This window comes from Peromyscus maniculatus, chromosome X, assembly GCF_049852395.1.
Source record: "Peromyscus maniculatus bairdii isolate BWxNUB_F1_BW_parent chromosome X, HU_Pman_BW_mat_3.1, whole genome shotgun sequence".
In the NCBI taxonomy this organism is placed as follows: domain Eukaryota; kingdom Metazoa; phylum Chordata; class Mammalia; order Rodentia; family Cricetidae; genus Peromyscus; species Peromyscus maniculatus.
In genome coordinates, this window is record NC_134875.1 from 4,444,674 (window position 1) to 4,457,713 (window position 13,040).

General features: G+C 47.4%; 1 protein-coding gene across 3 annotated transcripts; it reads right to left on the reverse strand.

Moving 5' to 3' along the window:
- Positions 1-2,420: 2,420 nt before the first annotated feature.
- Prrg3 (proline rich and Gla domain 3) lies at positions 2,421-12,837 on the reverse strand. 3 transcript variants are annotated; one of them, XM_016010096.3, is made up of 4 exons: positions 12,516-12,837; positions 9,286-9,323; positions 8,483-8,643; positions 2,421-8,093 (listed from the first exon to the last, which is right to left on the reverse strand). In XM_016010096.3, exons 2-4 carry the CDS (start codon positions 9,290-9,292, stop codon positions 7,566-7,568), a joined length of 696 nt encoding a protein of 231 aa, XP_015865582.1. In that variant the 5' UTR covers positions 9,293-9,323; positions 12,516-12,837; the 3' UTR covers positions 2,421-7,565. The 3 variants fall into 3 exon arrangements, with proteins under 3 accessions (XP_015865582.1, XP_076418652.1, XP_015865581.1); XM_076562537.1 differs by having other exon boundaries at positions 12,579-12,690; XM_016010095.3 differs by lacking the exon at positions 12,516-12,837 and adding an exon at positions 12,248-12,349.
- Positions 12,838-13,040: the final 203 nt, after the last annotated feature.

Here is a 13,040-nt window from a genome sequence, read left to right on the forward strand (position 1 = left end):
TTGCACCTCATCTTGCATAACACTTCCCTCATGTTACCTTGGCTTCTTGTTGCCTTAACAACAGAAGGGGTTGCTAGACTCTGAGACTTTTCATATATTATCCTTCTGCCTGATTTCATTGACTTTTCTCCCATGTTCACTGTCTAATAATTATTTGAGCTGGTCATGGTGCCCTTAAAGAATGCTGTCTCATGGAGCCTCCATATCAAGCCCTGCTGTTCTTCTCTAAATTCTAAGTTCAACCTGTACCTTAATTATGGATTTCTATGTACCACCCGTGAAATGTGTTCAGTGCTACTGGTGGCTGGGCCCTGGCATGCTGTACTGTACATCTTCTGGAACCCTGTAGACTGGCTTGAGGCAAGGATATCCTAGTTTATTGATGCTCTACCAGCACCTAACCTTGTATATACTCTCAGCTTTTAAAGTATCATCACTGACTGTCCTACCTATTGGTTTTCTGGGATCCAGTACCACCAGCCTAATAGCAAACATTCTCCTGTTTCTTATTTATTTTATTTTATTTGTATGGATGTTTTACCTGCATGCATATATATGCACCACATTTGTGCAGTGCCAGAAGAGGCCAGAAAAGGGTGAGGGTCCCCTGAAACTGGAGTTACATATGGTTGTGAGCCACTATGTGGGTCTGTGAGCTGGATCTGGGTCCCCTGGAAGAGCAGTTAGTGCTCTTAACTGCTGAGCCATTTCTCAAGCCCCACAGTGTCTTGTTTTAATGACATACACATAATTAATCCCACAGTTTGAATTCTTTGGCAAGACTGTAGGAAATCACTGTTATTATTGGAGTTACTGCTCTTGTGATTCTTGAAAACAATATTTTTCATCTAGAAAAATCATAGGAGGGGGTCCAAACATTTTGTCTTTTTGGGGGGTGATAGGCTTTCATATTATATCCCACAAAGAGACTCTACTTCTCCTCCCCCAGTTTTAACAGCCCATAGGGACCTTGGTAGTTGTCCTGAGTCCTTTCACCAGTATCAGGGAAGGAACAGGTTCAGAGTCTGGTTTGAAACAAGCAAGGTAGACTCATCTTTGACAACACTGAAGAGAAGTCATGCTGTTCACCTTACTGCTGTTTGTGTATGGTGTTTTCAAGTTTGGGGAAAACCACAAAGACTCACCTTGTCATGAGTGGGGGTGTTCTTGGATGAATGGTACCTTCAATTCATATGTTGAGTTACAAATTAGAAGTTAAGATCTTGCAAGTGATAAATTGGATAAAGTGAACTCTTTAAGGTGCTCCTGAGCCAATGTGACTGCTCTTTCTTAAGAGATAAAAATACAGATAAGTACAGAAAGAGGCCAATGTGGAGATACAAAGAGAAGAGGGATATCTATAACCCAAGGAGACAAGCCTTAGCAGTTAACTCTTCAGGGATGTTGATCTTGACTTCCCCAATCTTTGGAACTGTGATGAAACAAGTTCTTGTATAAATCACCCGATTCTGGTGGTTTGTGATAGCAGCCCTAGAAAGCTAAGTCTCAGCACTGAGACTTTGATTAGAGAATATAACCAGTCAACACCTTTGTTTTTAATTGAACACTTACTGTAAGCCAGACACTATGCTGTGCTATATGGAAGAGGTAAGATGTTATATATGATCACTTCACTTCTGAGGATAACAGTAGAATAGGAAAGGCATGTTGAAGGAATGGACAGTTAACAGCAAAGCCAAACTCAGACCTTTCTCTGAGGGAGGCCCCATAGTGTCACTGGAATAGCATGAAGTGAGATAATTGAGGAAAGATCTGCAATCATGAGATGAGCATAACACCTCTTCCTCATAAGCCCTTAGTCAAATTGCATTCCCAATCAGGCTGTGCTTCCCCCAGTTGTGAAGTAAGAGTTGATTAGAAACACCATATGTTGGGAGGACTGTTTCAGTTCACACAGGTACAGGACCTGACACAAACTAACTATTCAATAAATTCTGGCTGTGATCATTTAGAAACAGCCCATGTATCCTCCTCACCATGGACACTTCAGAAGTCTGGGTCCTCTTCGTGTATTAGTTTCCTTGCAGGTGCTAGCCTGTGGCCTAAAAAAGTACTTATCTCTGGGGAAAGCTCCTAGAAATTCAAAACCTGAGCCCAGCTTGTGCTGGGATCTGTTCAAGGAGCCTTCACTTAACCAGGGATCAGGTGACTAAGAAGTTGCTAAACAAGATCTATGACAGATCTTACTAGCCTCATCCCACAGGGGGATGGGACAGAGGATCATATTACACACTGTGGGCACAAACTTTAGGATCCAGACTATCTCTGCTTCCAACTGGCTCCTAAACAGGTTTGGGTTGTTTCCTTATCTATGCAATCTGTCTTCTGGTTCCACAAATTTGACCTCCAGCCTTCCACATACTGGGAAACTCAGGGAGTCATCTAGGACAAGGTACAAATGGATGCCATTTGTTCTTTATTTTTACTCACTGTTTTCTTATACAGAAAGACACAAAAGTTTACAGCTAAACTTAACAATTGTAAAAAGGGAGCCAGAGAGCATGCATGAGAAAGGTCAGAAGCAAGTTGGTTTGTTGCCCCCAGGCTCCATTTGAAATCTCAACATCCCAACGTATGACTGAATATACAGATGTCCCAGCTGACACTGGTCAACACATGAATACAAGCACAGTTTCAAATGGTACCAAAATTAATCCATTTCACATCAATCATAAGCTCAGTTGCACATATCAGGGTTGCCACTGTCACAAATTCACAATGACAGAGTGAAATAGCAGGTGGATTCAGGCCTGGGAAAGTGGTATCAATGAGGCAAGACAGGTTGGGAGGCAAAAAGTAGCTGGAGGGTTGGTCCCAATCCCAGATATCAGTCTTAATGCTCACTGGGAGCTGGAGAAGGGCAGGCATGTTGTTCAGAGGTCAGATAGCAGTACAATGAAACAACTGTTGAGACATCAAGCTGAGGGGGTGTGCTGTTTGGAGATTTTTGTCAGAGAAATTCTTGTTAAGAGAGAGAGAGAAATTCGCCTCCCACGGCCTGGGAAAGGAGAAGCTCTAAAGTTTGAAGACTTAGGGGTGAATGAGGGCAGGCAGTCTGCTAGTGCAACATCTGCTTTAAAGAACACTTAGAAAAACATGAACTGGTGTTGAAATTGCAGTCAAGATCACAAACTATGTTATTCACAGGGTAAATACAGACACAGAGTGAAAGGCTGCAATATCTAGCATCCCCACAATGGAGAGAGAACAAGAGATCACCCTGCACAGAAAGAACCTTACACACAAGAAGTGCTAAACTCCAAGCTGAAGGCACAATGAAGGGATCCTTGGCGCCTCAAGCTTTTCCTTTGAAAAGGGTACCCATTTTAAACTGAATTCCTTCCACAAAGAAGTCCCTGAAGACTGACTGAAAGGAAGATGCTTTCAAATATTTTTATGTAGCAAGAATAGTGGTTACTGTGAATTATCTTCAATTAGGATTTCCTCTAAGTTCTGAATTAGTGGGCTCAAATTAATGGGCTTTTACTGTAGTTGGAAACAGTGTGATTACAGAAGTCTAAAATTAGCTAATTATACTGATTAGTATTAGGAGACTTTAGTGGGGAAGATGTGACTGTTCCAGAATCTCAGTGACGCCTGGAAATGGAGCTTCAGCACTTGACAAGCTCAAAAGCAGTCCAGCCCAGCAGCTCAGGCTTTACTGTGAGCAAACACACAGTCAGAGCACACACACTGTACTAAAAAGACACAGTCCTGGCAACTCACAGCCTGTCTCTGCCATTTTTCTCTCACTTGAATTAAAAGACAATCTAGTGGAAATGTTGGGGTTTTTTTTCTTAGTTTTCTTATGGGATGCCATTTGGTTGTCAAAAGATCCATCAACTCTGGCTGGGATCTGGGGAGTTGCCATCCACTGGGAGAGGGGAATTATCTGTCTGGAACTGCTTAAACAGAAAACACTGCTGTCCCTAATCCCTAATGTTTGGACTACCAACAAGACAATGTCCAAACAATTGTGCAGATGCTTGTTTGCTGGAGCACCCTAAGGAATTCACACTAATGGCAGTGGGATTGGCAACTAGCAGAGGAAGCCTCAGTTTCCCATGTCCAACTGCTCGGGATCACGCCTCTGTAATAAGCCAGGGCACAGCACAGCTGTGCACGGGTATGCACATGTCAGGCACCTGTGCACCCCATTCTTTCTTTTGTGCTTTCATTTTGAAAACCCAAAGTGATGGGCAGTCTGGGAGGGGACTGACAGGACTGCTGTTATTGTTGAAAAAGTCTTAAAAAGGTTTTGGTTGAAAACAAGTGACAGCCTTATTTTAAGGAAATTTTTAAAGCCTTCTCATTTTTACAGAAAAATATCTAAGTAACTAACTCCACCATTCTGAAAGTCAATAGTCACACACGCACACACACACACACACACACTCATTTATTCTCTCTCCTTTCCCCTACACACACACATTCATTCTCTCTCCTTCCCACCCCCACCTCTCTCTCTCTCTCTCTCTCTCTCTCTCTCTCTCTCTCTCTCTCTCTCTCTCTCTCACACACACACACACACACACACACACACACACACTCAGGAGTTCTCAGATTTCCTTCAGCTGCTGACACCTACAGAATAGGCATGTGAGTGGGAGGGGGTCCCATAGAGTGCGGGCCCCACAAGATGATGACAGTTTTCCCTTCAGAGAAGATACCTCCTGGGACAAATAAAACTACACACCAGCTAACATTTCATAGAAGCAATGAGAAAAGACAACATGCCTACATGTATACACACGCACACACACACAAGTCTCAAACAAATACAGATGTGGCTACTGAATTGTTAGCATTGTATCAAATCAATGTCTATAGAAAGACAGAGTTTGAAAAGATATGTACAGGGCATTCATAAAGCCAAGTGTGCACCTTGAGGAATTATGCCCATTATATATACTAAACACTATGCTGTGAAAAACCATTGCAGAGGCCTTGGCACAAATCACCTGGAAGAGCTCTGTGAAGCACCTGACCCAGAGTCCACAGGCCACATGCAAGGAGCTGCTTCTCATTCACCCTGCATCCGGTCCTCAGCTCCTGGGGCTATATATCACTCTCAACAGGCCTTGGGAGTAGGTTTCCTGCTCTTACCCATGTATCCCTAGCCTCTAGCTGCCAGGCAGCTCAACAGAAAAACCTCAACACATGCCAAAGGCAGTGGGCATTCCTTGGCATACTCTCTGTGGCTCCGGTCAGTGGAGCCTATGCCTGACTATCTGGGGGAGGAGTCACATTGGGGTAAGTCTTTTTTTCATATATCCCAGGTCACAATCAGGCACCAGCTTAATAAAATGCTTGGAGAGGTTGGGCTGACCCAGAGCTTCCAGCTTCCCCAGGATCTCTGTCATGTCTGAATGAGATTGATCTCAATCTCCATCATGGAAAAAACAGGGAGCTTCAGAGCCCCAAATCCCTTCATTAGGAAGGGCCAGAGCGCAATACTAGAAGACCAATGGAGAGGAAGAATAAAAAGAAAAATGGAAAAAAAGAAAAGGGAAGAGGGAAGGCATGAAGGAAAGAAATCAGCAAGGGAGGGAGGGTGAGAAGAAGTTCAAAATGGAGGGATAGAGGGAGGAATGCCATCTAGTCAGCATTTTTGGTGTCAGGAAACTGGGGAGAGAGGAAGGCCCACATAGGATCAAATGGAAAGAGACTGACTCCTCAGATTGACAACATCAGAGGCATTTGAAGCCCTCAACTAAAACCAGTCCCTCACAGCTAATACCTATTTCTAAAAGAATCCTGCTAAGGGCAAACTTCACTGGTTCCAAGGTGCTTCAAGCACTTCAGGAGCATTAGCTCTATCAGCCTCCAATGGGCCTGCGAGGTAGGGGAACCACAGGGTGGAGTTATTACAAGTTGGCAGCCTCACTGGGGTAAGAACATAACCTTGACTAGAAACACTCCCCCCCCCCCCCGGGAAAGTCCCCTTCACTGGAACAGCCTCTAGAAGTCATCTGGGGCCTCAAGGTAGGGCTGCATTCAAGGAATGTGTCTTAGTGTCTGCCTTGGAGAGCTGCTTAGACAGAAGGAACCTTTTCAACACTGTGGATTGGAAACCATTGCAGTTGCCAACAGACCCACACTATGCATTCTTTTTGGGCCCCACGAAAATGTGCTACATTTTTTAAAGCACCACAGAGGAAAAATGATTTGGCACAGAGACCAGGAGAATAGACTGGAGCGGGTAGAGATGGTATCAACAGTGTCTTTTACTTTATCATTGACAGTTAAAGAGCAAGTCACCTCTGCCCAACATCTTCCAAAGCCTCATTGAAAACATATCAGCACCTGGCTGTGGCAGAGCAAACCCCAGGTGGGCTTTAGACCCCAGGTCATGGGCTTTCCTACTAAGAAAATTTTTAAGAGACACTTCAGGAACTTCTCCCTGTATGGGCACCATCATTAGGAGAATCACAATCTTAAGTTCAAGTTCAATGCACCTATTTACAAAAAAAGGAAGTATCCTAAAACTTCAAAGCCAGACAGCACAGTGGCAAGGAGGTGGAGCTCATGGTTTTAACTATCCTATGGATTTATCAACCCCACAAAAGTGGAATCTTGAGCTTTCTGTGCCAGTCTGTAACAACCAGGGAGAGGCCCTGGGCTCCATGGGGGAAGGAGACATCAGTTTCCCACATACAGAGCACTCTAAGGTTACATATGGCCTTATGCCAGTGTGGACTTGTTTTTAGTACAGCTGGTTCACATCAGAAACAAGATGGCAGAGTTCAAGTGGGCCCCTTGATTGGTCTGGAAGAAGGAGCTCTGCCATCCAGCCCTCTTTCCTCATCCTTCTCATGCCCTGTCCTCCTACCAGCCTGATCTACACATAGATTTCATCCTGGTCAGGAGCATAGGGATGGGTGTTGGATGAAGGCTGTGCCAATGTCTATTTAATTGATTTCTTCTGGAGGGCTTCAAAGGGCTATTGTTTTCATCTATGGTTCATTATCTATTACTTGTGTTTTGTTCCTAGTTCAACCCTTATTTCTGTCCTCATAATATGTGTGAGAACAGTAAGCATGGAACTGTTGAGAAAGGGGAAACTGCAGGGCTAGCTTGACCACCTCATCTCTGTGGCCTAGGTCTCCAGAAACACAGGGGTTCCCAGACATCCCCATAGCCTCAGGGATGAGCCTGTGGACATGCTGGCCACATTCTGGCCACAATCAACACCATGAGATGGTTCCTTTGGCATAAGAGAAGCCAGTCCCTAAAGAGAGGGCAGGACAGTGGGGACTTGGCATAGTTGGGGGTGGGGTAGGGGTCTGAAAGACCCAGGCTTTCAGGTCTGTAGCTTTTCCCTGGGGTATCATGTACTTGTCCTATGCCCCTACCCCCTCCCCCGACACACACAGACACACCAACTGTCTCTACTAACTGACTTCCTACAAATCCACTGTTGGGGAATTATTTGGCAACAAGGAGGCTAAGGCTGTTCTGTGGTGGCACAGTCTTTCAGAAGTCCAAAAGGAAGCAGGCTACCTCTGGAAGAGGCTTTTATACAGGCCAGGGCCTGTGCTTAGCTACTTGTCTGCACTGGGGCTGGCTGCCACAATTTCTTCATACTTTGGGGGAGGGTCACTGTAAGAGACACTGGCCTCCTCACTGCTGCCCTCCTGGGGTGCAGTCACTTCCTCATAGGAAGGAGGAGGGGTAGCACTGGACAGTCTGGAGAGAGAGAGCTCTGGGAGGTAGAGGGTGCTCTCCAGCCGGACAGTGGTTCTGCCTCCCCGGCTGGGCCCCAGGACTATCTGAGGGTTATTCCCTGCCTCTCGGTGCACAGAGGACTCTCCCTGACTATGCACAGTGCCCCTGTATACCATGACTCGGGGGAGGTTGTGCCCGGTGCGACTGGCTAGGTACCGGTTCTGAGCATAGGAGGGGTGGTGACGAGTTGCTTTCTGCAGCTGGCACCTCCAGATGATGAACAAGGCAATGACAATCAGCAAGACTACCCCCAGAAGGGGCACCACCACATACATGGCATCTGAGCTCTGTGAGGGATCTCGAACTGAGTAGACTGCATTTGGGTATCCCTTCCAAAACTCCATCTGCAAAAGAAGAAAGGTCACTCACTCCTGAGGAAGACAGACACAACACGGCAATTCTCACGTAACATCCATGCTCTGGACATCTGAGATTTCTAGCAAGTCATGTACCAAGGACAGGCTTGTGATTCCTTCTCCACCCTGAGTCATCTTACTGGCCTGAGAGTGCTCTCAGAGAGCCTGGGGAATCCACCAAGGATAAAAGCCAAAGCTCCCCGATGAGGAAGTTCACACAAATCATGCAACAGACCTAGGGGACACCCCAATGTTCCTTTCGGGCTCCAACAGGCAAGATGTAGGCTGGGGTGGTGTTCTTCCCTTGTTTCAGACCTGTTCTTATTATTCCCAAGATTGCACCTCCTCCCAGAACCCAGCCCCAGGGCAGTACGTGCCGTTTTTTCTTTGTTCTCAAATACTTCCTTGACCTCTTCATAGCTGCAGATCTCTTCCATGCACTCCCGCTCGATGGTGCCCTGACGTAGCTCCTCCAGGAACTCATTGGCCCGAGGGAACCGTTTCAGGACTGCATGGGCATTCTTGGCTTCCAGAAACACTGAAGAGACAACCACAGTGATACAATTCAGTACCTACAAACCAGACTGGCCCAATTATGAAGGGAAATAGGGCAAATCCAGTAGACCTAAAGCCAGGCCTCCACCCAAAGGCCAGGCCTGGCCTATTGCAATGAGGACAGGAGGGCTGACTTTCTATGAGGCTGTGCTCTCCAGCAGCACCTCAGGGGCCCAACAGGGCCCAGATCCTTTGTCATACCAAGGAAAATGAGACCAACTGAGAAGGAACTTCAGGTGGCACAGGAAAAAGGACCAGTCTCTATGTACTGTAGTCTTGGGTGAGAAAACATCCAGTTGCTTCTGCATCTTTCTTGAAAAAGGAAAGCCAGAGCCCTTATCATGAGAACTGGTCCCTCTTCCAGGCTGCCATTGGTGGGAGTAAAGTCAGGCATGAGCTGTGGCTTTGAGGACGAAAGCAATCACTAATGGTGAGATTGCTTACTCTTCACAGTAGGTGATTCCCCTCTATGCCCAAGTTGATAGGTCTGGCCTGTAGGTCCTCTTCCTCAAGATCTACGAGGTGCTGCATTAGTATACCTCAGAGCAACCCAAGGAGAGAAAAGCTGAAAAGATGGATAGGTTTCATGAGCCTCTCTGACTCAGATGGTTCTACAAACACTCACCAGCCATGATGCTCTCTCAGCTCCAGTGTCTCACTTGCCTGGCAAGGAAGAAAAGAAAGTTGTGGTGAAATCCTCCGGGGTCTAGAATGTGACCTCCCACCAACCTAGCTAAAAGGTCAAAGCAGCATCCTCTGAGGCACAGCACCCTCATGCAGCCACTCACCTCCTGCTGCTTCTCTTTTGTCCTCAAAGACCTTCTCCAGAGCTCTCCAAAACCCAACAGAGCCTTGTTCTCCTCTCTCTCTCTCTCTCTCTCTCTCTCTCACACACACACACACACACATACACACACACACACACACACACACACACACACACACACACACACACACACACACACACACACACACAGAGCCTCCTGTGAATCTCAAAGTCCTAAGGGTTCATCTTTTTTCAAATGGAAAGCATGTCTGGGCTAACATTCCCTATTCCTCAATCCCTTCAAAGAATCTTCAAAACAGAAAGGACCCCAGGTGAGAAACCAAGGCCAGAGATCCAGAGATAGGGTTGGGTAGAAGCAAGGTTAAGCAAATTGACAGAGACAAGACCTGGCATTGAATTTGATGGTGAAGATGAGTCCCAAATACCTCTAAAGATGAACATGTTTATTAAATACCAAACTTAATGCAACAATAACAGTCATCTCAGGCTAAGGCTGGCCTACAGTAATCTGTAGATATCTGTTGTTCAGGGTCAGAACTACGATGTACAAAATAGATATATTCTTACAATCCCTGTCCCAACACAGACAATCTGCTCAGCCCATCTTCCCCAGAAAGAGAGAAAAGATGTTTGGACTTTTCTGGAGGCAGGCCCATCTTTTCTCTTTGCAGTAAAGACTACTGCAACAGAAAACTTTGGTAAACACATATTTAAAAGATCGTCATGAGCCGGGCGGTGGTGGCGTACACCTTTAATCCCAGCACTGGGGAGGCAGAGGCAGGAGGATCTCTGTGAGTTTGAAGCCAGCCTGGTCTTCAAAGCGAGTTCCAAGAAAGGCTCAAAACTGCACAGAGAAACCCTGTCTTGAAAAACCGAAAAGAAAAAAAAAGATCATCATGAAGACACAGTTCTGGAGGTATAGCTTATTAATATAGCACATGCCAGGAATGTCTTAACATTCTGGGTTTCATCTTCAGGACCACAACAAACAAATAAATACAATACAATAAAAAAAACTTCAATGGTAACTTAGAGGAGAAGCCTCTATCTACAAGTATTGTCATAAAGCCTTTCTCTGCTAAAATGATCCTACATGTACACATATTCTGGAGCACTGTCTAAGCCATCAACATCTGGGAACAATCACCCCTCTGCTCCCCTCCCCAAGTAGAAGCTCATGTTTTATGACTAATGGGATACAAGACACATGAGTTTTGTAACCCTTTTTGCTACCCTTTTTGCTTAGGCTGCCAGGAAGTTCAGTGTTAATACTGATAGCCAAATACAAGTGCTTTGGAAGCCCAGCTGTTACACACATATGCTTTTCTCCCCACAACTTGGTATGGTGTTCTATTTATTCTTCCAGAGGCTTATTCCTATGGCATATTTAAAACATGACTTCTAGTCTGTCTGGAAAACAAAAAGGATAAAAATCATGAATAAATTTTAAATGATGGGGAAAGTAAACCAATCTAACAGCATATCTAACAGTACTATCACTGTGTCAAGGGGTTTTCTCACTGAAATACCTCAATTTTCACAATGACAAAACCTGGCCTCACTGTGATCTATGGGGTCCATGTGATGAGGGTGTAGGGAGAATTGCATTAGGAACAGGCTGTTTTGGTTAAAGAAAAATAAAGCTGCCACACCAGAGTTTGAAAAGAATGAGCAAAGCTTTCGCTAATAAGAAAGCAAATACATCCCACTGCTTACTGGTGAACTATAGAGTTTTCAAAAAAATTTTACATGGAAAAGTTATATAATAGCTTTATGTACAGCCATCTTTGGTCCCAACCAAACACATGGACTTCCGTACATTCATACATACATACATCATAGCCCCAAGTTTGTGTTATCCTGGCCTGGAAAAGCCATTAGTTCATTTTGAGCCTCAAAGAAGCCAGGATCTCCCCCAGACAGTTCACATGGCATCGCCCACCCCATTAGCAGTTCTGTAGCCACCATCACTGCAGCTGCTGCTTCTTCCGTGAGGGCTTCTCCCCCTCCCGCCCCAAAATGTAGCGCCTGCTTCTTCCCCTATAAATACACCATCAATAGGCAGTTGCTATGGCAACAGTGAGGAAGCATGAGGGCTCCACAGAGAATGCAGCTGCAGTCACGCATGTATATGTCCCTCCAGCCCCCGGTGGATACTGTACAGCTGACTGTAGGCTGAAGGAATTTTTAACCCACTCCCCACAGGAACACAGCTGAATCCTGACATTCTAGAAAGGAAGGAAGGCAGGGAACCGGCCACCACAAAGACCTTCCTTAACCCCACCCCAGACTGAGGCCTCTGAATCCCAGCTCTCTGGGTCATAGCTCTCAAAGTGCCTCCCTCCCACAGAGACTGGTGGCCCACTTGAGCATCTGGTGTCCCCAGACTTGGCCTCCAGAATCGCTTCTTCAAATCTTAGCCCCTGTGATTTCCATCACTCAGAACTACTCGACAGGAAAGGGTTCTGCGATTTCCAAATCTCATGATTCATCAATCCACTCAGTGACATGGCAACTCCCAAATTGTGCTCAAACTCAAACTCTGGGGTCTCTTGCCCCCTTCCATTCATGCCCGCCCTGAAAGTGCCTGGCTTAGCCCACCTTTGCTGGACACTAGCGCCCTGATGAAGAACACTGGCCCAGCAACATTCTTCTGCCAGGGTCTACTCAAGACTCCAAACACCCTGGCCTTCCTGACTTCCAAATCTTCCCTCCCCAAAAGTACCCAGCGCCCAGCTTAGTGGTCCTGAACATCAAAGCATGCCCTCGGGGCTGGGGTCAACCAACCAAACAGCCTCACCGTTCTCCGGGCCCAGGAGGCTGCCGCCTTGTTTGCGCTTGCAGCCCGCCACCTTTCTGCGGCGCCTCTTCCAGCAGGGCCCCTGTCCCCGCCCACCTGCTCCCTGTCGGCCAAGCCCCGGGCCCATCCCAGCGGTCTCCTCCCTTAGTCCCTCCCTGTCCCGCTTCCCTCCCGCCGCCCCTGGCGCCCCAATGTCCGCCAGGCCGGAGCCAAAGAACGCCTGGAGCCCCCGCCCCTCACAGCCAGGCGCACAGGCCTTGCCCATTACCTCGGCAACCCCCTGCCTGTCCCTGCTCTCCTCTAGGGGCTCCGTCGGACCCTCCCCCCGCACCCTGCCGAGCAAGCTCTGGCCTCGCGCCCCGCGCCTGGCGTGCCACCCTCGAGAGCGCCAAAACCGCTTGCCCCAATAGCCAGGCCGCGAACGTTGCGCTGCCCCGCGCACCAGGCCTCCGGGCCAGGAGAGGAAGAAGGGGTGGGGCCAGCTGAACCGCCCAAGGACTTAGGTGGGGAAGGCCAGCAAGCAGGGCCGAGGGGAGGTGGCGCGCACCAAGCACCGCGCTCCCGCGCCCAACTCTGCCGGCACCGCCCCTGCCGGCGCCCGAGCTGCTGGCGGGGGGAGGGAGGGGCGGGGCCTGACCAGCGGGTCTGGGCCTCTCTGAAGACCCTCGGACACCTCCTTGGCCGGGTGGTGACTCAGAACGCCAGCCCGGGCTCTGTAGCTGCCGCTCCAGGCATTTTGGAGCCGCACAGTCCGAGCTGCCTCCTGGGCCCCACTTAGGCTCACCTGCCATTC